Genomic DNA, 26668 nt, shown 5'->3' with positions numbered 1-26668 from the left:
TGTTTACTCTTGTCTGTTAACGAGGCTCGGGAGTAAACCATACGCGCAACCTCTTTTATCTGGCCTGGACCCGGAAGGCATTACCCTTCCGAGCCAAATATGGATTTAGGGATGGGGTCGCTAGCTTCATCTCTTTTATAGGCAGGGGAGAAAAAAGTGCCAGTGGCCTCTGGAATTCATTAATGGTCACCCATCCAAGTACAGAACTAACCTGCTGATTGAGAAAGGGCTATTATAATCTGTGTAGTGATCGTCAAGTCTGAATATGAGAATAAAAGTCTGAGTGTTATTTAAGCTTTTTTTTTTCGAAATTTATCCTTCGTATTTTGCATGTTTTGCGGTGAATAACAACACAATAAAAACAAAATATTAACAAGGATGTTTTATTTACGTACTGCATTACCAAAATAGGCACAATCCCCACATTTAAAATAATTTAGTTAAAAAATATCAAAACACACTCTCTCTCTCTCTCTCTCTCTCTCTCTCTCTCTCTCTCTCTCTCTCTCTCTCTCTCTCTCTCTCTCTCCTTTGAGCTGATTGAAAGTTGGGCTTAAGGATGCGCCCAAATTATAGTTGCGATATATGCGAATATGTTTGTGGATAATTGTGGTTTTTATCTTTTTGTACCGTACCATATATAACGGATACGAAGCCAGTTTATTTAATCACCAGTGTTACCGCAATTAGCGGTAGACGCTAGCATTTGTTTCATTAGCGGTAAAAGACTCGGTTGCAGTTGGTAACGGGTTAAAGGTCCTATATGAGAGAGAGAAAGAGAGAATTAATAAACAGCTGTTTTTCAGCGCGCTGATTTTCCTGTTCTGGGTTATATCTTCTCGTAAAATAGTACGTAAATGGATAAGCATTGTTATTAGTATTTTGACTCATTTTTATTCTTTTATCATCTGTTGGAATAAGATTGAATTTTCAGTTCATTTCCAGAGAATTAAGATTTGATTATTATTCATCAAGTGTTAGTGGATATTTCATTTTAGCATGAATGGCAAGAACTGAAAATGAGCGATTAATTGGCTCTCTCTCTCTCTCAAAATTATATATATATATATATATATATATATATATATATATATATATATATATATATATATATATATATATATATATATATATATATATATAATATTTTGTGTCCAGGGATAGTCGCATACTCTGGTTTAGGTTGCACATGAAAGTATAAAATGTGGGAAGTAAGAGAAAACGTGATATGCGTAAAGTGGTAATTAGACAGGCATAAATAATTACCTTTTAAGCAATTTGTTTGAAAAGAAAATTTAAAACATGCAAATATGATAAAACATTTGGAATAAAACGTTTCACTGCACACATCCCCCCCTCCTAAAATGGAATCAACACTTAAGAGTCACTCTGATTGCCTTAGGCTGTCTTCGTGACACATGGTCGCATGCACGTGGCTGCCCAAATGCGTCGAAAGCTTAATGTTGAACTTTTTATGAAGCAATGGCGATATGTACCATACCTATGCAAAACCCTCGTGCTTTACAAAGGCATAATTGATTGATAATATATACAGGATATATATATATATATATATATATATATATATATATATATATATATATATATATATATATATATATAATGAATCATGTATATAAAGCACGGTGTGATAAAAATTTCATAGTATATGTGTATAACTGAATCACGAAAATATGGAACGTGATGGATATATAATTAAAGACAAATCCACGAAGGAAAGAAAACACTGGAGTGCTGTGAGGCCTTTCGACTGTCATCCTTTACTTATGTATATATGTGTGTATGTGTATGTATAAGTAATGCATGTTTGTTTTAATGTTATTACATTTATTACTAGCAGAGTGAACGATGAAGAAGATCCCAAGGAATTGTAAGAAAAGTACAAAAAGAACAAATAGAAAGGACGAGGAAGCCACACACAGTTAAAAACCTGCAAGTGGTTTCTGCCGTGACAAGACGCAAAGACATTAAAATAACTTGTAACTTGTCTTGTAATATTTTTATGGAGGACGACGACTACGGTTTGCGCTTACAGTTACCCCTCGTAACGACAGATGCTCTGCTAGTTAAAATGCGCCTCGCTTTTATGGTATGGACAGTTATATGTTTTCCTTTTTTATTAATTCTGATGAGGAATTTTAGAAGGAATATTTACGTTTTCGGAATTTAGCGGAGTTATCTACGTTTTCTTTATTTTAGAAAGATTTGTTCACCCGGAAATACTTAATGTGTTCTGGAAATGTAACTTCGATTGATTTGGAGAATTATTTGTATTGGACAATCCACCCCCCAGTCCCTTTATATTTTATGGTTTCTCATAGGGAACTTGATAAGTATAGTTTAGGTATTCGGAAATATTTTAGGGGTGGAGAATGCCCAATTGATGTAAATTCTAGAAGGCTTCATTTTATGCTTATGCAATATATTGTCATCTCATTTGATTAATTCTGGTAGGGGTTCCTCCCCCTTTTTTTTTTTTTTTTATTAATTCTTCACTTGTAAAATGGTGACTTAATTTTCTGTAAAAGAAAACTATTGAGATGGCCATTTGTTTGTCCGTCCGCACTTTTTCTGTCAGCCCTCAGATCTTAAAAACTACTGAGGCTAGAAGGCTGCAAATTGGTATTGTGATCATTCACCCTCCAATCATCAAACGTACCAAATTGCACCCCGCTAGCCTTAGTAGTTTTTATTTAAGGTTAAACTTAGCCATGATCGTGCGTCTGGCACCGCAGCAACACAGGCCTTCACGGCCGGCTAAGAGTTTCATGGGCCGTTGCTGAGAGTTTCATACAGCATTATAAGCTATACAGAAAACTCTTCGATTGCGCCGAAGAAACCTCAGTGCATATTTTACTTGTTTTTATTGCGATTAGTTTCGAGGTTGCAACATACCCAGCATCCGGCTAATTAAAGCAAATACATTTCACTGAAAAACATATATACGATTTGCTTAGTACGTATGTTTTTTTAAAGAAATTATATATTTTTTTCAGTCCGATGATAGCGTATGTTACATGTAGCATCGGAACTGATTGTAATATAACAGTATATATATTATATATATATATATATATATATATATATATATATATATATATATATATATATATATATATGTATAGAAAGAGAATATGTTTGATATATATATATATATATATATATATATATATATATATATATATATATATATATATATATATATATATATATATATATATATATATATATATAAAATTATGCATGTACACTTTTTCCCCTAGAGGGGTTGGCTCTACAAGATGTTAATCTTGTGATTCTTAGTATTTCATTATATTTGTTTATTTTTGAATGAGGTTCCTAGGCCCATGCCCAATTTTGTATTTATTTGAAGTATTGTTATCCTCATTTTTGTGTGAGTTCTGTAGTCTTTTGTTGTCTTATGTAATAATTTTTTACTGTTGTACATAATATTTTCCCTTGTGTTATAGTTTTCTAATATTCCTTTTTGTTTTACTTGCTATAAATCATCCCCAGTGTTGTTGTGATCAGATACTAATTTTTGTTGTAACCAAATACTATATACAGGTTATTCATTATTGTTCCATTTATTGTTTACCAGCACAGAGCATCCCGTGTTTTTTGGCATTAAATATATATGTTTACAATAGCCACTTATCACGTAATTGTCTGACAACAGATAATCTCTTGTGGTTATATGTATATATATATTTTATTTTGTTAAAGCCCCTGTCACCTATCCCTCCCCTGTGTATATATCACGATTGTTTGCCATTACAAATCACCCATAGTGTTTTGTTATGTAACATTTATTTTCAGTGTAACCACGTACCATATATTTTTTTACTAACACCCATAAATCATCTTCATTTTCTCTCTTCCCATCCTGCATGCCATCTCGCTCAGAGGAACGATGCCTTGCGACAGACGTTCTCTGACACTCCTTCCTTTCGGAAGCAGTGCGTTTCTCTGCTCTCGAGACACAAGGGCAATAACCACATGAACAATCACCATAAGGTGGGTTTCCTGGTAGTGGGCGCTGTAAGATTGCCAAACTTTTAACCATTTGGAACGATTGAAGCATTCCATAAGTTGACACTGAAGATGGGTTGCTGGTAGTTTGTTAGATCCTGTTTGAATGGTAGACTGGTTTTTGCTCTTGCTTCAATATTACATTATATATTATATATATATATATATATATATATATATATATTATATATATATATATATATATATATATATATATATATATATATATATATATATTCATATGTATTCATATTCCTCTTTAGTAGTTATATAGTATTAGCATTGTGCTCTGCTGTTGTACCAGCTTTTATGGATGCAATTTGGCTTTGTATTGAAGCTTATGGCCGTTGTTAGGCTTTAATATATGGAATTTTTAGATTTGACATACTTATGTTGAATTGAGTGCGAAAATATGAAATTTGATGATACAGTTGGAAAGGTTTCTTCTAAAATATGCCAGTGTAATACTTATCAGGTAAAGTACTTTGGTAGCGGGTTGGTTAAGAGAATAAGGTTTATCGTAAATCGTCATCCGAACGCGATCTCATCAAGACGCCTCTTTCACAATGTCGTAATCTTCCACAAACAGGGTAGCAGTGGCAGATTTAGCTGCTCTTCCTCGTGGGGGAAGTTTTATCCTATGTACGGAGCCTACTGTAGACTCCTGAAGGCGTGAATCTTGATTGGCACTGTATTAGAGGCTGCAACACATTCTCTCTCTCTCTCTCTCTCTCTCTCTCTCTCTCTCTCTCTCTCTCTCTCTCTCTCTCTCCTTCCTTTATTCAATCTTGAATTCTTTTAATATGGATGCCCCTTAATTGCATTAGCACTTTGCGTGTTAAGGAGTACTACGCGGCAGATATTGTGGGTAAGTGCTAGTAACGTTTTCAGAAAAAAAAAAATCTGCATAGTAGTTATCAGACCCTGGGAATATGTATGTGTGAGCATCCCTGGGCACTGGGTCACGATGAGTCCTCCAAAGCCAGCAAAATGCTGCTGTTGGATATAAGCAACGTTTTCCCTTTCTCCATAAATTTTTTGGCTTGGAATTTTTTGCTTCTCAATATTGTGCCTTTGTAATATTTGTTGTTAAAGTTTTTTTATTCATAATCTGTGCACCAACGGAAAAGCGATTGGGTATCTTTTATATAATCATTAAAACGTGCCGTAAAAATATTGGGTGTTGACGTATTGTAATCTTTGTAACATAAGATTTATGCTTTATATAAAAATGTGCTCAGTGCCATAAAAAGTTTTTTTTTTCTGTAATATCCCCTGCCGTGTCTCCGGATTTTTTTTTTTTTTTTTTGCCTGCTATTAAGGTGGTGGACTCATAATTTAGTGTAGTTTTATAGTCTTCTGTTTTTTGTAATTGGTGTTCGTTAATGTGGAGTGGTATTTGAGAAGTCTACTTACAGTTACTGTATTTTTGCTGTGCGTTTTAGCCGTCTGGACTGGACATTTGCTAATCGCGTTAATTAGTCATAAAATCACAAGCGTGGAATGAAGAAAAAATATAATTGGTTAAGTCAGACCCGAAAGTTTCAAGAAGTCGGCCGTTATTTTGTTTTGGGCAGAGTAAACGTGTAATTAAATTGATTTATACTGCTCGCTTTGCTTGCCAAGTAGGAAAAGCCGGGAGAAAAATGACTGCTGTTTGTGCTGGGGAATAATTTTTTGTTTGTTCAGTAACTCGAAATGTTGTGCAGGAAGTACTTGGAGTTAGTTGGAGAAATGGTGTTCTTCCTTTCCTTCATAAAGGAAGCCCAAGTAGCAAGAGCCCGTGCTGATATAGTCGGCTTATCTGACATTGTATCTTCTTTTAAAGAAGTACAAACTGGTATCATGCATTGGTAGAGGGATGTCTCGTCTTTATTTCTTGTTTAAGGTTTTATTCATTCACTCTTTTGTCCTAGTTTTTTCACTTCAGAAATAAGCTTTTCGAGCCGATTTCTTATATGTTGTTCAGTGTTAATGATTGCACACTTTGAACAATAATGATTAAATTGTTTGTACCGAGTTACAGGTTTGTGCTAATTTTCTTTAAACCATTGTTTCCTATTCTGATATGAATCACTTGAACTGCATTGTTTGGCAACTGGTCAGATTTGTTACCATTTGTAGTTTTGTTTTCGTCCAACTTGATTTTTTCCGGTGTTATGATGTTGATGCTCGGTGGTGTTGTTTTTAACCCTTCTCAGCGCTTTATGTAGTCGTTAATTAGATTAGGATATCAAAGAGAGTCGAGTTATTAGCAAATTGTTTAAATTGTTTACGTGCCTTGATGTAACTGGCCTCTTTGGGACGCCATACTTTCGGCGGCAAAAGCATTTAAAATATAATAATATTCATCACCCGGTGAAATGTCGATCACCCATCGCACAGTTGCATTGTTCTGCCTCATTGTGACCTATTGCGTGTCGGCAATCGTTGATGGTCCCAACGAAGTACAGTACTGGTCAAACCACCCGAGATATGAGGGATTGATCCCGTACAGGATGATGCAATGGTCAGAATGCTACTGTGCGTAGCTGCTGTTTTATGATGTTTTTCTGGTAGTGTGCGTTATTTCTTCTGTTCGCGCATTTCTAGAATATAATGTTTTTTGGTTTAGTATGAGCTTAATGATATCACTAGATTGAATCAGTGGAAACTTCCTTACGCATTATTGTATAGCTCTGCCATGGCTTTGCAGTGAGTCCTTTCGAGAAGAGGGACACGCTTCTGTGTATATTTTTGGAGGCGGTCATTGCGGTCCTCGCCACCTGTTGTAACTATGGGAAAAATCAGGATTGGTAGAGTAGGGGGTCTGGGGCCTCTGTACGTAGAGGAAAGAAACCTCATGAGGAATCTGGGAGCTTCTAGCCAGAGAATATCCTTGGAAGCTCAGCGAGTGGAAACTGCTATAGAGGGGATAATAGGGGAAGGATTTTGTCTCTTCATTAAGTGTAAGTTATGTTGTCACAACCTACCAGGAAATGCAGGTAGTTTGGGAAGAGGGGAAGGGGGTCCCCACTTAGAAAGCAGTAGGGCGAGGATGCATCAGGGAACTGGTATGGGAAGATTTAGGGGTTGGGACAAGTCAGGGAAACTTCTTCAGAGTCAAGGCTGGTAGGGGAAGGCTATTAACCCTTGGGACCCGGGGATGGTAGCGGGGTTGGAGGATGAGTGACTGCCTTGTTGACGCGTCCCTCTCCTTTTCAGCCAATTATGAGTAGTGGTGGCGACTGGCCACACCCTATCGTGCAATTTGATTGGCTGGAAATTTGGACGGCGACCTTGTCTTTTTTTGCGTGTGTGCGGAATGTGAGGGATTGGGATGAGGGAGAGGGAGCTTGTTATTCGATTGGCAATTTGGAATCGATTGGACAGATCGAAGTAATATGTTGCTACCGCAAAGTGAATGTCATGACGTTTAAATGGAGATGATATGGCCTGATTGTACGAAATGTTCACTTCAGTTTTCCGACTTTTTTTTTTTTTTACAGTAATTTGGAAATTATATTTTTTCACAAGCTGTGTAATAAGGAGAGGTGTTTATGTTCGTTCGAGGGTAAGTTATTTGTTTTATTGCTACTTGTCCGTTGGTTAATTTGTTCCCCCACAGTGGCGATGCCCTCACAGTTTCGGTTGTGTATGTGTTAATGGGCTTCTCAGAACTACAGCCATGGATTCTTGTTTAAAGAGGTGTACTTTATTCAGAAGGTAGACGGGAATGCTGACAATTCCATATTCTTCAAGTGGAATTCAAACGAAGAACTGCATGTTTTGCTTAACCTTCAGTAAACTTCTACATTATCATAAAGCATTTTTGCTTGGTAGGACTCATTTTACGGGTACGTTTCTTAAACTGAATAAAAAGTAACATTTAGTTTAGGTTAAAAATTATGTGGATATCTTATTAGGTATGGGATATGATTACCTAATAAAAAATCCCTTCACAACCATTGATCGTTGATAGTGATCATTATCGTGCAATAAGTAGTTACATAACTGGTGTGTATTTTACTGTTAATAACTGTGAATTATATCACCAACATGGGATCATGTGCCAATGGCTGTACGGTGCGCTTCTCGTTATTTCACAAGTTGGCGAACATCGTGATTGGTTCATAAGCGTCCAAATGTAATCTGTACTGTGTATATCTTTGTTACTTTGTAGGAAGTCAGACCCCGAATGATCTGATAAATTGCAGGACTACTTTATTTATTTCTCAGTGAGAATTTGCTTATTAACCTGGATTGTGTTTATTTTCCTTTCGTTTTAGAAAACACTTATTAGCCCCAGTAAGCCTTTGTTAAATTTCAGATAAATTCCTTGTTAGATCTAACATTGTGTTAACTTTCCTTTCTCAATAAAGTGACCTTATAAGTCTAGTCAGATGTTGGTTATACCAGTGAAAAGGGGCCTCATAACCTTGACCTTGTGTTCATAGGAAATTGCTACATTAGCCTCACTTTCGGTTCATTTTGCGAATTATAAGGATGGTAATTTTCGTTAAGGTGACACGGCAGCCCTGTTTAATTTTTTCTTCATGTAAGCAACGGACGTGGTGAACATGGCTATTTTTTTTACCTTCGCAAGTGACGTGCAAAGAAATTGTACCCTGGTTTTTGTTCTCCATGGTTAAGGTAGCGCATTTTTTCAGTACCGTATATCCTGACTCATCCCTGTTATCGTGTCCTCCATTCATGTAAAGCAGATTAGTAAGTAACGCATAGTTAAGTGGCGTCATCCAAAAGCAGCGTGTTTGGGCCTTGAAGGTTTGCTCTTAATTGCAAAGATGACAAGTATCACGGTCACTTTTCTTGTATATAAACATTTATATATACTTTTGTACATACTTATGTACATGTACTTTATTTATCCAAATGGCAATAATGTAGCTGAAACTAGTGTTGTCATCCAATAACTACACATTTAACCTTGAAGTTTTGGCCGCCACGTCACGAAAAATAATAAAATAATCAGACATAGTTGGGAAGGGTGATACATGATGCTTTAGCGTGTTCTCGTGTAGTTTGTGCTGCTCTTTCATTCTGTCGTGATCTAACCTAATGCTGTCATCATTAACGCCGTCATTTGGAAAAATTTTGTTCGACTTTTCTCTTTGTAGCTCAATTATAAAGCCATTCTGCCTCTGCCTATTAGTCTTCTTACTGCAGTAAGATATTGGTTATTTTTCTCTAATATATGATAATTATTCTCACTTTTCATGTTGTTTGCCCATTCGTTATCTTTATATGAATACAGTGTTTTGTTGTCAGTAACGCTAAGTAGATACTGTAGGTCTTTTGCTGTTTTAAAAATTCACAATACGTTCTCTCTCTCTCTCTCTCTCTCTCTCTCTCTCTCTCTCTCTCTCTCTCTCTCTCTCTCTCTCTCTCTCTCTCTCAGCTCATTTGGGCGAGTTGCATTTTTGTTAAGGGGTTCTGGCTTATTTGGCCTAAACACTCACATCAGGACTAACTTTGAATAGCTGATATGCTGTGATCAAAAGGGTCCCATTTGAAAGATGAGCTTACTAATACTAAACAAACAATGAAAATCTCTGGGGATTTACTTATAAGGTTATTTCATCTTCAAATCATAAGTAATTGGAAAATTACTTTGATTCTATGGGAACTTTATTTTCTGGTATATGTAAGGTTTATATATATATATATATATATATATATATATATATATATATATATATATATATATATATATATATAATGTGTGTGTATCTATATATATATGTATATATATAAGTACGTATACAATAATTTTTTTTTTGTTTGTTTCTACGCCTTAATGAAGTTATATTGAAATATGTTGTTCTTTACTGACTTTTATTTCCTGTTCCCTGTAAGATGTTTTGTGCATCTGGAGGTTTTATACCTCATTTGCACGCCTTCAAAGGTGGTATATTTATTCGTTTTCTATAAGAGGATTTAAATCTAGTTTCCCCGTAAAGTATCTTTTTACGTTTATGTAGGATTTATTTTTTTTTTTTTTTTTGCATCCGTAAAATATATTTTCTCGCCCATTTGAAATTATTTGGAAATTTCTGTAAAATTTAATTTCGTGCTTTAGTATGTATATACGTCCGTGTTAATATAGTTTCACGTTCCTAAGAAATATACATGTTGTTCATTTAGTCATTTACACATCCATGCCAAATAGTTAAGATTCTTTTATTTTCACGTCCCTTTGAAATCAACTATATTTAGGCCAAAGGACTGGATCGTATATAGTACATGTATATGATAAAGAAAATAAAGAATGCTGCCATTCCTCAGCATTATTAATATCAAAACTTCATCCCAAACAAATGACCTCATTACAACCAATGAAAGAATAGAGAAAGAAACGGGGAGAATGTTTAGACGGGCCAAAAAACTGTGTGGATTACATCACCACCTGGATAGGGTGCACCCCGAAGCACTAGTTTGTACCCCATAAAAAAAAGATGGGAAAATCGAGGACTGCTAATAGCATTACGGCGTATCAACTGTGGAAAAAGAGGAACTTTTGCGGAAACTATTAGATATTGGAAAAAGAGGAACTTTGTGGAAATTATTAAATGTTGGAAAAAGAGGAACTTTTGTGGTAACTATTAAATGTTGGAAAAAGAGGAACTTTTGTGGAAATTATTAAATGTTGGAAAAGAGGAACTTTTGTGAAAATTATTAAATGTTGGAAAAAGGAACTTTTGTGGAAACCATTAAATGTTGGAAAAGGAGGAACTTTTGTGGAAACTGTTAAATGCTGGAAAAAGAGGAACTTCGCGGTAACTATTAAATGTTGGAAAAAAGAACTTTTGTGGAAACTGTTAAATGCTGGAAAAAGAGGAACTTTTGCGGTAACTATTAAATGTTGGAAAAAAAGGAACTTTTGTGGAAACTGTTAAATGCTGGAAAAAGAGGAACTTCGCGGTAACTGTTAAATGTTGGAAAAAAAGGAACTTTTGTGGAAACTGTTAAATGATGGAAAAAGAGGAACTTTTGCGGTAACTATTAAATGTTGGAAAAAGAAGAACTTTTGTGGAAATTAGTAAATATTGGAAAAAGAGGAACCTTTGCGGAAACTGTTAAATGTTGGAAAAAAGGAACTTTTGTGGAAACTATTAAATGTTGGAATAAGAGGAACATATTAAATATTGGAAAAAGAAGAACTTTTGTGGAAACTTCAATCTTTGAAAAAGAGGAACTTTTGTGGAAACTATTGAATGTTGGATAAAGCGGAACTTTTGTGGAAAGTATTAAATATTTGTAAAAGAACTTTTGTGGAAACTATTAAATGTTGGAAAGAGAGGAACTTTTGTAGAAACTATGGAATGTTGGAAAGAGAGGAACTTTTGTAGAAACTATGGAATGTTGGAAAAAGAGCTTTTGTGGAAACTATTAAATATTGGAAAAAGAGGAACTTTTGTTGAAACTATTAAATGTTGGAAAAAGAGGAACTTTTGTGGAAACTATTAAATGCTGGAAAAAGAGGAACTTTTGTGGAAACTATTAAATATTGGAAAAAGAAGAACTTTTGTGGAAATTAAAAAGAGGAACTTAAAATGTTGGAAAAAGAACATTTGGAACTTTAAATGTTGGGAAACTATTAAAATGTTGGAAAAAGAAGAACTTTTGTGGAAACTATTAAATGCTGGAAAAAGAGGAACTTTTATAGAAACTGTTAAATGTTAAAGAAACTAAAACTAAATGTTGGAAAAAGAACTTTTGTGGAAACTTTTAAATGTTGGAAAAGAACTTTTGTGGAACTTTAAATGTTGGAAACTATTAAATGTTGGAAAAAGAGGAACATTTAAATGTTGGAAAAAGAGGAACATTTGTGGAAACTATTAAATGTTGGAAAAAGAAGAACTTTTGTGGAAATTATTAAATGTTGGAAAAAGAGGAACTTTTATAGAAACTGTTAAATGTTAAAGAAAGAAGAACTTTTGTGGAAACTATTAAATGTTGGAAAAAGAGGAACTTTTGTGGAAACCTTTTAATTGTTGGAAAAAGAACTTTTGTGGAAAGTATTAAATGTTGGAAAAAGAGGAACTTTTGTGGAAAGTATTAAATATTGGAAAAAGAACTTTTGTGGAAACTATTGAATGTTGGAAAAAGAGGAACTTTGCGGAAACACTTAAATTTTAGTCACAAGTTAAGAGAACCGAGTTCGATTGTATTTGTTATTGGTTGATTATTTGGAGAAGCTGAAAAACTGTGATGGATGCGGCTGGAAATGTTTAACGATGCTGGCATTTTATTTTTTGCCAAAATGTTGTTTCAATATAATAACGATGGTAAAGCACGAAGATCTCGGTGTAATAATTTGGTAATCCCTTAATGAGTAACCAATAATAAATTGATTTACTGATAGATAAGTGACATTTTAGGGTGCGATTTTTAAATGGATTATTCCTATGCAGTGCAGGTGTTAGAACGCTCTTCTCACCAAGCTAGACGAGGCGGTCTGGAGTTCGGGGCAGTCCGTTAATGTCAGCGTGCCTGGGTTGGGCTAACAAAAGAATTATGTATATGGTAGTTAGACCACTGCAGTGGGCTGCAGCAAGGGCAAAACGAGTCATGGGGTTAGCAAACGCATCCCAGCGACATGCTGAGAACCGGAAGGCTAACGCCTTTTGAAGAGGCCCCCCGCTAAGCGCTGAAAGACGTATTGTTGTAAGCAAAAAGGTTTTTCCTATATTTGTGTAAGATAATCCTGTTTATTGTAGAATGTCGGCATGTTTGTATACTGTGCATTTATTATAGACCTATTATTGCATCTCTCTGAGATGTAGAAGTTTTATTCACGATAGTGGTAGTTGAAATATAGATTTGTTTTCTCATATTCTTCATTTTGTTTAGACCCACCCCATGCCCAGAGGATACAGCACACACACACACACACATATATATATATATATATATATATATATATATATATATATATATATATATATATATATATATATATATATATATATATATATATATGTATATGTATATATATAATGTATGTGTATATGTGTGCATATGTATTATGTGTTTGCACACAGTATCAAAAGCCTTCCTTATTATTTTACTGAGTTAATCCTAGCGAAATGGGATGTGTAAGATATTGTCGGCTCCAACGTATGCAGTGATGACATGCATGGGTGTGCTCACTAGCCGTGAAGGGTGTGATACGGGTGGGAACATGGGATTGGAGGGGTCGTGTGGACTTCGGGGGGCCCGGTGGTGGTGTTCGCACGGTAGCCACCAAAATGTATAGCGGCACACCTGCGCCTGGACTGCGTTGTATGTGCACTATTAGTACATGTAGGGGTATGCATGTGTCGTGTGTATATTTATGTATGTAGGTCTGTGTATGCTGTATAGAAATTGGTATATATATATGGACTTGCATTCGTAACCCGAAGGTCCGCTCCCGTGAGAGCCACCTCTACGACATAGGCCTAATGTATTTATACTTAATGGGTAGGTTGTGAAAGATTCCACGAAGGAAATTAAATGTGATGAGATAGTTGATACAGTTTTCAAATATATCGATAATGTATTAGAGTAACGTTCAGTCTGTATGCATACTTGCTTTGTTTGTATCATTAGAATCTGTATGTACTTTAGTTAGTGGGTTTTTTAACGCAATACCGAGGCTGGGAGGACCTGATGAATTTGGATACTTCATACTTATGATCGACTAGGTTAAATAAGGTTTGTCTTCTCAGCACTTATTGAGTGGCCTCCAGTGCCAGTCCCAAGAAGCATTAAGGAGTTCGAGTCGAACGGCTGTGGTTCACTATGAGGCCAGAGAAGAAATATATCTTTTATTTTTATCTAAAATTTTTTAACATTTTGGAATCTGTTTTTCCCCTTGGTAAAGTGCAGTATGTATTCATACTTCTTTTCCTGTATGTAACCAATTAGGCTATGTGTGGGGAATGAACTGTCTTATTTGACGTCCGGCGTCCAACTTGGTCAGCCTTTCACTACCTACCCCCACGTACTGTACAGTATGTACAGAATGCACAACAAGGATCCAGATAGAGTACTTTGACTGACGGTAAGGGTACATCAGTCTTCAGAATACATAGGAATCTTCATACTAAATACTAACACCCACTTTTGACTCGTGTGTGTTCCTTTTAAGACGTTACCCCTAAATTCCCAACCGAAGCAGTGACAAAACCCACCAACCTTTGATTTAATTCTTATATCAGGAGAGAAGGTTACTCTGAATACATTTGAATAGGAAGCAGTTAGGTACCTGTGATGCTCTTTTAGATTTGACTTGCCATTTGCAATAAAACCTTGATTAGGGTTTTGTGTAGAGTAATTCAGGTAGATTTTAGTGATGCTTTCGATTTAGTAAATCACAAGGCACTTATTCATAAACTTCGGAATCTTGGAGTGGGTGGATATATTTTAGGACTACTGCAAGATTTCCTTACAGGTAGGCAGGAGCGAGTTGCTGTTGAGGGATCGTGAGCGAACCAAGACTTATTCTATTGTCTGGAGTTCCACAATAGTATTCTGGTCCACAATTATTTTTAGTGTATACAAGTGATATCGTTGTTTGTTTGGAAAACAAGATTGTTCAGTATGGTGGTGATGCAACACTTGTGAGGTGTAGTAAATTCACCACGTTTGAGAAATGAAGCTGCCTTTGGTCGTAATCATGACATGGAGCAGATTAGCGAACGGTGTAGTCGATTGGGTATGAGGCTGAACTCCAGTAAAATAAAAACAATAATTAGTAGATTTCGCGCAGATTTTCCACCCCATCCTCCCCTCGAGGTGGGTGGGGTTCGGCTAAATGTATCTGGAGCTTTAACTATACTTTGTGTAACTTTTGACTCACGTCTTACTTTTGAGAAACATCTAATGAAAGTGTCGGCAAATGCTGCAGGGAGGTTAGGTATTGTACGTAAGGCCTCATATATTTGTAAGTGATAAGATCAGTGCAACATGTTTTTATACTAGACTATATTACTCTTCTCCAGTGTGGATGTCTGCTACTGCCAGAGATTTTTCTCTTTTAGACAGCGGTTCGTGGTGGTAGGTTTATTTTTCCCAATTTTAGCAGTTACGACTTGAACCCTCCGCAGATGGTCTCTTGCTTGTAAATTTTTAATAAGTTGTATTTAAAGAAAAACTTTCACATTCACAACTGATCCCTGATCCTCATCTTTTCCTGTTCAGAACGACCAGATTCGCTGAACAGCAGCACCAATATGCAGTAATTTTACCTCGCTGTCGAACTTACCAGTTCCAAGGGCCCGTATTCCTCCCTGAGGATGTTGTGCAGTTGGAACCGTAAAAGTTCAAGCGAAGATGCAGTGCATCACTACCCTAAAACAATTTTCCGTGTATTTTGTGATTTACTAAATTTTTTATTCATTTATGTAAGTATTATTTTTTTGTGATAACTGATCTCTCCTTTCTGTATTTCCTATTGCCTTCTGTTACTTCTTTCAAATGAAAACCATATTCTTTGCAAGCTTGAATTTCAAATCTGTGGGCTTGTGAATAGGCATTATCTTCTGAACAATAACATTCAACTAGCTTATCAGCCGGTCAAGTTTCTTGAAGGATAATTAATTATTTTGGAAAATGGAGTTAAAGGGATAAAACTTTCTGGTTTATGTTAGCAGTATTTGCAGGTTAATATTTATTTTAACTCAGGTTCTTTGGTAGAATATATGTAGTGAATTTTGTTGTTTTTAATATATTTCCAAAATACAAAGGATTTTAATCATTCTTACAGCACGACAAATGTGCATATTATATATATATATATATATATATATATATATATATATATATATATATATATATATATATATATATGTATGTATGTATGTATGTATATATATTAAAAACTCAAAATTCACTTCAGTTTCAAGACCAACTGGTCTCCTATTCAGTTGATTACAGAAATGTGCATATATATATATATATATATATATATATATATATATATATATATATATATATATATATATATATATATATATATATATATATATATATATATATTATATAAAAATTGGTAACCAACTTTACTTTACAACTACAGCATTACTGTGTACTTCACACTAAAACAGCTAAAGATACATATTCTACCAAAGAACCTGAGTTATAAAAAATAATAATGTGGACATGCTGCAAATGCTGTTCCATTTTCCAAATTAAGTAATTATCCTTCAAGAAACTTGAAATGAAAATTACCTTTTCATCCAAAAACCACGGCCTACATATTCGGTATAAGCTTAAAAATGGAGACTGACAAATTTAATGCTTTCTCTATGATAAGAAAAGTAGTGTGTATACGTATTCAAATGAATTGGTTTTCTGAAGACCATAAAAAGTACCCGGCCATAATTGCGTGCAAAATGAGTATCCGAAAATGCCAATTTGTTATCTGATTTCCCATTCAACCTGAAATCGTATGGAGGGACGTGAAGAATTCAACTGGTCGAAAAATCTGCTGAATTGTTCATCAGTAAATCTACAGATAGTGTAGTGAATCAGAGATCAAGAGTGAGGAAAAATGTGCTTTTCTTTTCTCCGCTTACTTCAACCAGTGAATCGAGGACTGAAAGTATCAAAATAAAAAAAAAAAAAAGACCCAACAAAGAAATCCCTTCCTGTCTCTGTTATTAGATGGGGATACAGCAGATAAAGCGCAGTCACAATAGAACACTGGTGATGTATGAAGTGGCCGGGACCTTGACGGCTGGGCGTAGTTTTATAGACTTCAAATAAATCTGGTGGTGCTAGTATTCCAAAGCCTAGTACAGTGTAAGAATGAATGTTCAAAAAGGATGGCTTTGCTATTGTCGCTGAGCTTCACCTCTTGTGTGTTTGGAATTTTACGGCTTTGGAATTAAAAAAAAAAAACGATATCTGTTTAGCTTGCGTACACACTTACACGCACCCAGACACGCGTTTGTGTGTTTGTGGAATACGCAAATATTTATCATAACGTAATACTGTATATTCCCATGTAAGCTCATCCTGTGTTATGAAGCCTTACATTGTTAAATATGCTTATGTTCTTAATGCATATGGATGTTCGCATGGTAATAATAGTAATATAATATATAGAATGTAACGCAATCAGGACCCACTAAGATTGACCACGCAGCAGGCTCACCCGCCAGACCGTCTCATCTCAACTGTCAGGCTTTACTTGCCGTGCGCCTGCTTCCCCTGACTCTTGTAACCTCCCATTTTTCCGAATCAGATTGTTCGTGATGTGCTTCCTTCCCAGGCTTTTTAGACGCTATTGATTTTAGAAGAACCTGAGGAATGTTTCCGCCCAGCCTGTGTCTGGGGAATGACATCCTTCTCCTGTGTGGATTCAGCCATTATTTGTCGTGCTGCCCAACCTCTCTAACTGTTAGTACTTATTGCAGCTGTGGGGCTTTTATCTCCTTTATATGCTGGATAAAGTTGTCTTGCTGTCCAACCACTCCAACTCCCTCTTTTCACTATCTTGAGCACTGAATGGTGAAAGCGGCCAAGTGCTTGGCTTGACATCCTGTTCCAGAAATCAGATCATATACCTCGTCTTAGGTAGGTTTATTTTTATTTTATTTATTTATTTTTTTTACATAGAGTTGCATTTAAAGCTTCGGACCAGATCCACTTCCTACCCTTCCCTCCCCCATTCCAAAAATCACTTTATTAACTAGGCATAAAATGTGGACAAATAGTAGGCGAATTGTGCAACTGGCCTTTATCGAGACAAAACAGCATAAACGGAAAAAGTCTTTTACAGTTTAATTATATAAATCACTTATGAACTGTTAAGTGATTTCCTTTTTTGCTTAAAAGTTTTTCTTTCGCAAACTGTTGAAATTTATTTTATGTACAAGCAGTAAAAAAATGTTATCATGCAAAAAGACATTGAAAATATCGTTCTTTGATCAGAAGGAAAGCCTTCCGTTACGCAAAAAAAAGGGGGCGGGGGATTTTTTCGCAGAACAACAACTAGAAAGGAATGTCTTGAGTAAAAAAGAAAAAACATTCCTTCATAGTCAAATCATTACACTTTCAGACAACGCATTCTAAATTCTCCGCGTAAAATAATCAGCAAAAATATTCTCATCCTTATGCGGATCGTGTTTCCGTGATGCCAAATGGTGTGGTTGGTTAATTTCACGTCGGCGGTGATTATAATTATGTCTTAATCTCTTTATCGTTTTCTTAAATTGTCCAAAACAAGTAGATGACGATAATAACTCAAAGAATAAGAGTGAGTTACAAAAAATTGGTGTGAATCTTTGATGCATTTCTGAATTTGCGACGCTCACTGACGAAGATCTGGTTACAAGAGGCTTTTTGTTTGTCATGTGTAGACAAGTCTTTCCATTATTTTTTAAAGATACGAAGGCGAAGAAGGAACTGGCTGTGTTCTTTATGAAACTACAGAGTTGAATATTTAATATCCGTGAACAAGGCAGTTAATGAGCACTGTGGGCTTCAGTAGTAAAAACTTGTTTTATAATAATTATTGATGTAATATATATACATATATATATATATATATATATATATATATATATATATATATATATATATATATATAAATAATACTGGTAATCTTATCAGACGCGAAGACACATCACTCAGTTGTATTCCACATAAGGAAAATGTAAAATGTAAATTTTATTCCTCGAAAGTTTCATCCGCCTACGGGACCTCTTCTTGGTGCGTTCATTAACAAACGCTCTAAGAAGAGGTCCATTGGCGTACGAAACTGATGCGCATTTTTAACAATTTACATTTTTCATTTTCTCTCTGTGAGAATACAATTGAATGTGTGTGTGTATGTATGTATGTATGTGTGTATATATATATATATATATATATATATATATATATATATATATATATATATATATATATATATATATATATATATATATATATATATATATATAAATATAAATATATATATATATATATATATATATATATATATATATATGTATATATATATATCAGTATATGTGTATATATATAATTAGCTAAATGTCAATGCGGGCTCTTGAGTTCATTGGCAAGGAGGGGAAGGTCGCATCTGACCATGCTTTCACATGTAGCAATATCATTCAATCAATCAATTCTACAGGTAGTTATAAGAGAAGATCTCAAGATAATGACAAGAATGTATTGACAATTAATTCAAGGTTGTGGAGGGCCGCAAGGGTCCTGATACATTACAGCAATGGGTGATCCGCAGTGAGAGCATACATGCGGAGCAGATTCAGTTCACAGCGTCAGGTTTGATCTGCAGTGATAAAATCAAGAGTTACCTGATGAATGGATCTCGGCACTGAGGAGGTTCTGCTGAAGGCAGGGGATTCCTCTCATAAATATTCACGTAAGATACTCAAATAATATCACTTCATCAATGAAAAATAATAATCAGCAAACTAATATCACTCCAGGTATGGAAAAGGAAGATATGATGAAAATTAGTAATAGAAGAAGGAAAGGTGACCTGCAATCTCAACATCTCACATTACCTTGTCCTTAAGGATGTCTCCATGGGCTACTGACAATGGACTATGACACTTTGTTGTTGTTGGGGGTGGGGAGGGGGGGGGGGAAGGCAAAGCTATGATTGGCGAACACTAGGTCAAGAGGTAAAGGGGTGGCAAAGGAGGGAGGTTGTCTGCCTCTCGTCTGGTTCTCTCGGAATCTCTAGTTGGCCTCTCTCGGGTGCAGTCAGCAGCTCCCTATTATGGGTTCTGACCCACGGGTCACATATGCATGATGGGAGTTGGGGCCATGCAGTGCCGACGTGGCGTCACACCTTAATTTCTGGCGCCAAGCCCTGGGAGTTCCAGTCGTTCTCGCATCAACTTTCTCCTCACCGAGTGCGTCCTCTGGCTATCCCAGTGGTCATTAATCCGCTAATCCCAACACTAGGGTCTTGTGAGAAACGAAGAGAGAGTGAGAATCACTGTTTCCAAGAAAAAGAGGATTAAGGTCGGGGAGGGGGTATTAGACGAGGAATATGGAAACTCCAAATCTGGAGTGTCTAGTTGACCTGACAAACACATACTCTGTGCTCTTTGGTGGTTTGTTATGTTCTGGTTTGAGGCGAGTAGGCTGGCTTTGTACGAACTATGCAATTTCAGTCATGCAGTCTGCATAATCTTGTAACTATATATGTATATACAGGCAGTCCCCGGTTTAAGATGGGTCCGGCTTATGACGTTCTGAGGTTACGACCCTTTTCAAATATACTCATCAGAAATTATTTCCCGGTTTATGACGCATGTTCTGGGGTTATGACGCATTGTACGCTGATCCGACAGAAGAAATATGGCTCCAAAACTACAGAATAATCAAAATTTGGAGACTTTTTTTATGAAAAACTCAATAAAAATGCAGTTTACATCGTTTTCAATACACCCAAAGCATTATAAGTAAGGTTTTCTTAGGAATTTTGACGATTCCGACGATTTTTTGGTTTATGATGATTTTCGGTTTACGACGCGGCGTAAAAATGGAACCCCTGTCTTAAACCGGGTACTGCCTGTATATATATATATATATATATATATATATATATATATATATATATATATATATATATATATATATATATATATGCACAAAACAATTTTTAGGCTTTCATTAATTTATTTGGTCAGTTTTTAGTGACCAAGTCCACAGAAGATGGACAAAAGCTTTGAACATTTTAATATCACTGTGGACCATTTCATACCATTATAAGGAAATATTGTGTGAATATATACATACATACACATACCATATGTGTATGTGTATGTATGTATATATATATATATATATATATATATATATATATATATATATATATATATATATATATATATATATATATATATATATATATATATATATATATATATATGCACACACACTAACAATATATCTTTATAATGTTAAAATAAGGTGTTGAGATATATATATAAATATATATATATATATATATATATATATATATATATATATATATATATATATATATATATATATACTGAAATATTTTCTGAAATATTTTCCATTAAAATAGAATTCAGTCTAATAAAAGGAGCCCATAAAAATGCCAAAAGGCAGAAAGTTAATGCTATATTTCAGAGAACAACTGTCTCCCTTTACAGGCAAGTATATGAATTAAATAAGAATTACAGAGAAGTGGTATTTATACAAAGAGTTCCATAGGTCAGCTGTTACGTCATTCCAGTTGATAGCTTCTTAATCTTCATAATCGCTGGTTGGAGGAAGATTTTATCTATAATATCTAAGTCCCAGGCTCCTTTTGAGAGGTAAGGGGTGGTATATATGGCAGCGTATGTAGATTGTGAAGAGCGTTACTCCAGCAAAAGTGGCAAGTCTTGTAAAGAATGAGGAAAACAACATACACAAACAATATGGTACTATAATCAGACGTCAGCAGTTGCCAAACACTGTTGGGAAAAAGACCACAAAATAGAATGGGAGAATATGAATTTTTTTGTATAGGAACACTAACAATACAGCCAGACTGATTGTAGAGAATGCCTTCATAACATGCACAAACAGTTTAATGGCAGGCAATACTGGAATTGGATTGGAAGGTAGCCTATCAAGAAAAATCGCATACTTACTATAGAAAAGAAACTCAAAAACACAAGGGACCAAAGGGACATTACACACTTGGAAAAAGCTGCTGGCGGAGAAAGGCCAAGGTCACGAGGGCAAGGCCACTCGGGAGAAGGAGGGTAATCAAAGGATTAAGGAAACCAGCATACAGAATAGGAAAAACAAAGGCTTTAATCCATTTTAATCTACTCCCCCCCACACATATAAATACAACTGGACTAGGCATCTGGCCATTCTATGGATACTTGAGAATGAGGACTGTTATATAGTCCCGGAAAGCTTGTAACTTTTCTTGAATAAATATCTCCGCTAGATACTGTCCAGTTTCAATGAGGTCTTGTTAGAAAATAAAAATCGAACTTAGTGCTTGGTTTTACATAATTTCTTGCTATTTGAATATCCTTTATTAAATTTTGGTTTTCTAATAATCCAGCGGTTAGGCCTTTAAGGCCGTAAAAATGGCTATATTGTGCACATCCTGTAAAAAGCATGAAACTTTTCAGGGAGTACTGCATACCCCTGTGGTCAATTCTGTATATAGACCCATGTCCTCGAGACCACCTGGGCCTCAGTATAAGGGGATATGTGCAGCAAGGTCATGGTCGTTTGAACAAAAATAGAAAAACAACAGTTTGCTCCCGTATGGCCAACAGTTCAGGGCAAACTAGGCTGAAATGACTTTATCCACTGATATTGATGCAGGGAGATATATTTTACTCCATTTTCTGCAAAAGTAATAAAAAATTGGAATCAAGGCTGAAATATATTAAAAGAAAAGAAGTTTTTTATTTGGGGTGGGGGTTTCAGTCACCTCAGAGCCTGATTATATTAATTTCATCTGATGGAAATTTCATCTAACACAGGTATATCATGCATCAAATGTTTCCTTAGCTATTTCTCTAACCAGTGATGCCTAATAATTCCCCATTATCTAAATCATAATCCCTAAGGATTAAAGAGCATTGTCCCTTCTCTGTTTTTGCAGAAACTACAAAATGATCAGTTATCATATGGTAGCCCCTCATGTTAGAATAGGATGGCCTTAGGGCACCACTGGATATACCAAGACTGAACGTTTGAGCCATCTCAAAATTCTTATATCATTTATGAACTTTATAAATATTTTTTACTTCAAGAGGCTAAGCTAATTCCAATTTTAATTTTTCAAGAATAACCAATACAGGTATATGTCATCAATGTATCAATTTTTCCAGTTGGGCAATTCACATTTCTGTTCAGTGTCTTAAGAGATGAGTTGTTTCTACAACAGAATAAGTTGAAAACATTTATACTATTAAACAAGTTAAAGCAATCAGATGTGAACATGTACAAAAATCTGAAATGGTAAGTATTGTCTTTTTACATGGCTATTTTTACAGCAATACTATAGTTCACTATCATCAGTCAAGATCATGGAAATATCTGTGGTTTATATACACATATGCAAAACATTATATTCAATGTTCATTAAAGATTAAAGAAGACTTTATACAATTGAGTTGAAGCAATCAGATATGAACATAAAAAAATCTGAAATGGTAAGCATCATCTTTTTATATGACTATTTTTCCCAGCAATATTATAGTTCACTATCATTAGTCAAGATCTTGGAAATACTTGTAATATATATACACCTGTATGCAAAGCATGATGTTTAATGATCCTTAAAGACTAAGAGCTCCCGTAAATCTATGAAAAATGAAAATTTATCGGCCAACATGAGAATGTCACACATTAGAAAATTATTGGGCAGAGTTTCTTAAACTAAATGTATGACTGCACACACTCCCCACTACACAAGCACAAAGAACTCCACTTTAGGTTGGCCCTAGCACAGCTGCACCGACTGCCTTTCCTACTGCTACTTTTGCAACTACACTTAAGTTCTTTGCAAGCTTTGCTGGCTTCTGGAAGGTCTGTCCACAAAGGTTCCCATAGGCTATTGTCACTGTGTCGGGTCCAGCCGCAGTCCTGTCGGTTTGGTAAACAAGATGTTCACATAGTTAGCCAGCTTGTAAACTGGGCACATTTAGTATGCTGTAGAAGTGTGGCATTTGTTGGAGGGATGTTCTCAATTTGTCTTGACATTTTACTGAACAATTCTTTCCTGCATTCGTTGACACTTTGCTCGCTGCTAGTTTTGTCATACATCAGTATGACATATCTTTCAATCACTCACAGTTGCTCTTGTGTAACTTTACTTGGCATTGTTTCAAGAGCCCAGAAAATCCGTCAATGCTGAATTTTTGGATTGGTTGAAGAACAAAGACAGTGTCACATCCAGTGAACGAGTGAAAAAAAATAACAGGGCTCTTGACTTTTCTTGCCCTAGTGGTGATCCAGTGGCTTGACAGGGAGTGCTCTTCGACTTTCCTGCCCCAAACTGTACCCATAGTTCTTCAAGGCCTTCAATTTCTTTTGAAAAGCAAATACTCAGCACCACTATCTGTGTCATTTGTCCTAATGCTGATTCTCCCAAAACCAAACTTGACTGCATAGGACGCATGAAGGATCGCTCTGGTATCCGCCTCCTCATGAGAACATGGTGATAACAACGTAATATTGACTTCTGGGACAGCAATTACTTCGTCCTCCAGAGTGAGGTACATCTGCTTTCCGTCTGGAATGGATATGTTTTTGCACTTTGTGGGCAGGAAATCAAATAGTTCAGTTTTATTGGTATCATTCCGCAGGAAATTTTGCCAGCTGCCAGGCAATTCTCCACCACCTGTTACTCTACGTGGCCTTACCTTTCTCCCTCCATTCTCAGTTGACAGCTTTCAAACTGTTCTATGTAAGTATCCCACACAATATCAACTCTGTGCAGAGTTTGTAGCTCCTTAATGTATGCATGAACTTCCTTTCTGCATAATTGTTGAAAGTCATACAACCATCTGGAAGCAAGAAGTGAACAATCACCAATCCTTCAAGTGATACTGACATCTGGACACATCTCAAACACCACATTGCCTTGGACCATTGCTTCTAGTGAGGGCACCAACCCAGCTTTCGTTGCTTTTCATACTCGGAGATAGGTTGCGGCGTTGCTTGATTTTCATGTTGGAAAAAGGTGTCTAACTCTCCTCAGCGAGTTTGACAAGAAATGAAGAGTCTGGAAAACAGTTCACGGTCACTCTTCAGGGATTGCACTGCTAGCAGAGATGGATTACGTTGGCGCACTGGTGGTGAGTGAAATAAAGATAATTTATTGCATGGGATAGGGTCAAAAACTGCCACACTCTGATCAGTGAACCATTGTTTTACAAAATACTCCTGCTGCTTTCTTCCAATGTTTTCAGCTTCTCTCACTGTTCTGGCTATTTCTTTTTCAGTAATCTCATGGCTGTCTAATGTAAGCAGGTCTGATTCATCCTGAAACGGGTTGCCCATATCCTCAAATGTAGCAATGAGTTGCTTGACATCTTTGATGAGTCTTGAGTACTGTTGGTTTGCTCATGATGTAGAGTAGTACCATCACTTGGTCCAACCTCTGCTGCTGCTTCAAACTCTTGAACAGTATGCGCCACCTCAGGTCCTGCCAACATCCACCTTGCCAGCGCCACAGGGTTTCCTGTTAATCCTATTGCACCCCATCACCTATAACCATAGCATTGTTTTGCTCATGACATTGGTCTCGAGCCATCGCTGAAAAATGTTTTCGGGTCTTAAAATATTCAAATTGGCATTGAAGGAAAAGTTAAGTATCTCTTAGTTTAACCAGACCACTGAGCTGATTAACAGCTCTCCTAGGGCTGGCCCGAAGGATTAGATTTATTTTTACGTGGCTAAGAACCATTTGATTACCTAGCAACGGGACCTACAGCTTATTGTGGAATCCGAACCACATTAGAGCGAGAAATGAATTTCTATCACCAGAAACAAATTCCTCTTGTTCTTCACTGGCCGGTCGGAGATTCGAACTCGCGACCAATGGAGTGGTAGCTGAGAAGTCTGCATAAAGGCTTGGGTGAGCTTTCTTAGTGACGACCTGTCTCTTACGTGGACAGAGAGCCACCGGCTAAAGTTAGGTTTATCAAGGGCAAACATCCACATACAAGGCGTTGTTTCCTTCCCTGATTGCCCTTGCAAAGACAGGCATTGGAATTTCCAGCTCAAGAATTAGGCACCAAATGACTGCATATTTCCAAATAAGCTACTCAGAAATATCTTATGTTCACATGTATGGAAATAAAAACAGATTTATTTTAATAGACGGTCACATTTAGCACTATATTTTGAATTAAATGCAAATACTTTTGCTTGGATGATGTGGCATAGCCGGGGTTCGATATTTTAAGGGGTGGACAAAGTAGGGCAGATGGATTTTTTTTTGGGGGGGTGGTGAACAACCATATTTATGTTTTTATGGTCTATAGTATTTAACAATCTTATTTGTGGGCAACAAGGGGCCAAGGGCTCTGAGGGGGTGGGGGTTCATGCACCCCTGCCCCCCTTCTGGCTACGGCAATGCTTGGATATGATAACTGACTGAAAAAATGAACTCTGCGTCCCAAAAACCCTAAATTGAGCCATCACACAAAGCTTATATGGTGCTATTAAGCTGTAAATTTGCGTATTATTGTTATTGTCAACCATGTTGGACGCCATCTTGAATAATAGGTGCCCGAACAGTATGCCAAGGTGGGTCTGTATCCAGATTGGTAGACCATCCCTCAAAGGGCCACCATACCAAATTTCATGCTTTTTACACGGAGTGAACACGATTCTGCCCTAGCTGCTGGACTTTAATGGAAGTTCTGATATTCACAGATAACACGTATTGTTAAGCACTCAAAAATAGCATTTTAATGCAAATTTTTGCCATTGAAGGCAATTCCCTTGCTATGACAGCAGTAAATTTTGCCGTTTCATGGTAAAGGCCTCAGAAAGCCGTCAACTGACGAAGCCGCATGGCTGAAAGTGTAATTGAACAACAATTTCATGATGGTTGCCGTGAAACGAAGAAACCGTAACGTCGTAA

The 26668-nt window shown here is 36.1% G+C and overlaps 1 protein-coding gene across 14 annotated transcripts in view; it reads left to right on the top strand.

The window, feature by feature from the left end:
• The window catches only part of Pkn (serine/threonine-protein kinase N), a 733150-nt gene that overhangs the window by 56291 nt on the left and 650191 nt on the right, over positions 1 to 26668 (top strand). For 7 of the 14 annotated variants that reach the window (XM_067091617.1, XM_067091607.1, XM_067091606.1 and 4 more), the window contains exon 2: positions 3928 to 4038. The exons of the other annotated variants lie outside the window; for them this stretch is intronic. In XM_067091617.1, the coding sequence (XP_066947718.1) occupies positions 3928 to 4038 (111 nt within the window). The remainder of the gene's footprint in view (positions 1 to 3927; positions 4039 to 26668) is intronic. 14 annotated transcript variants of the gene reach the window in all.

The sequence above is a fragment of the Macrobrachium rosenbergii genome, chromosome 48 (assembly GCF_040412425.1).
Source record: "Macrobrachium rosenbergii isolate ZJJX-2024 chromosome 48, ASM4041242v1, whole genome shotgun sequence".
Lineage (NCBI taxonomy): Eukaryota > Metazoa > Arthropoda > Malacostraca > Decapoda > Palaemonidae > Macrobrachium > Macrobrachium rosenbergii.
Note: the sequence above shows the minus strand (reverse complement) of the source record. Positions and strands in the feature narration are given on the sequence as shown.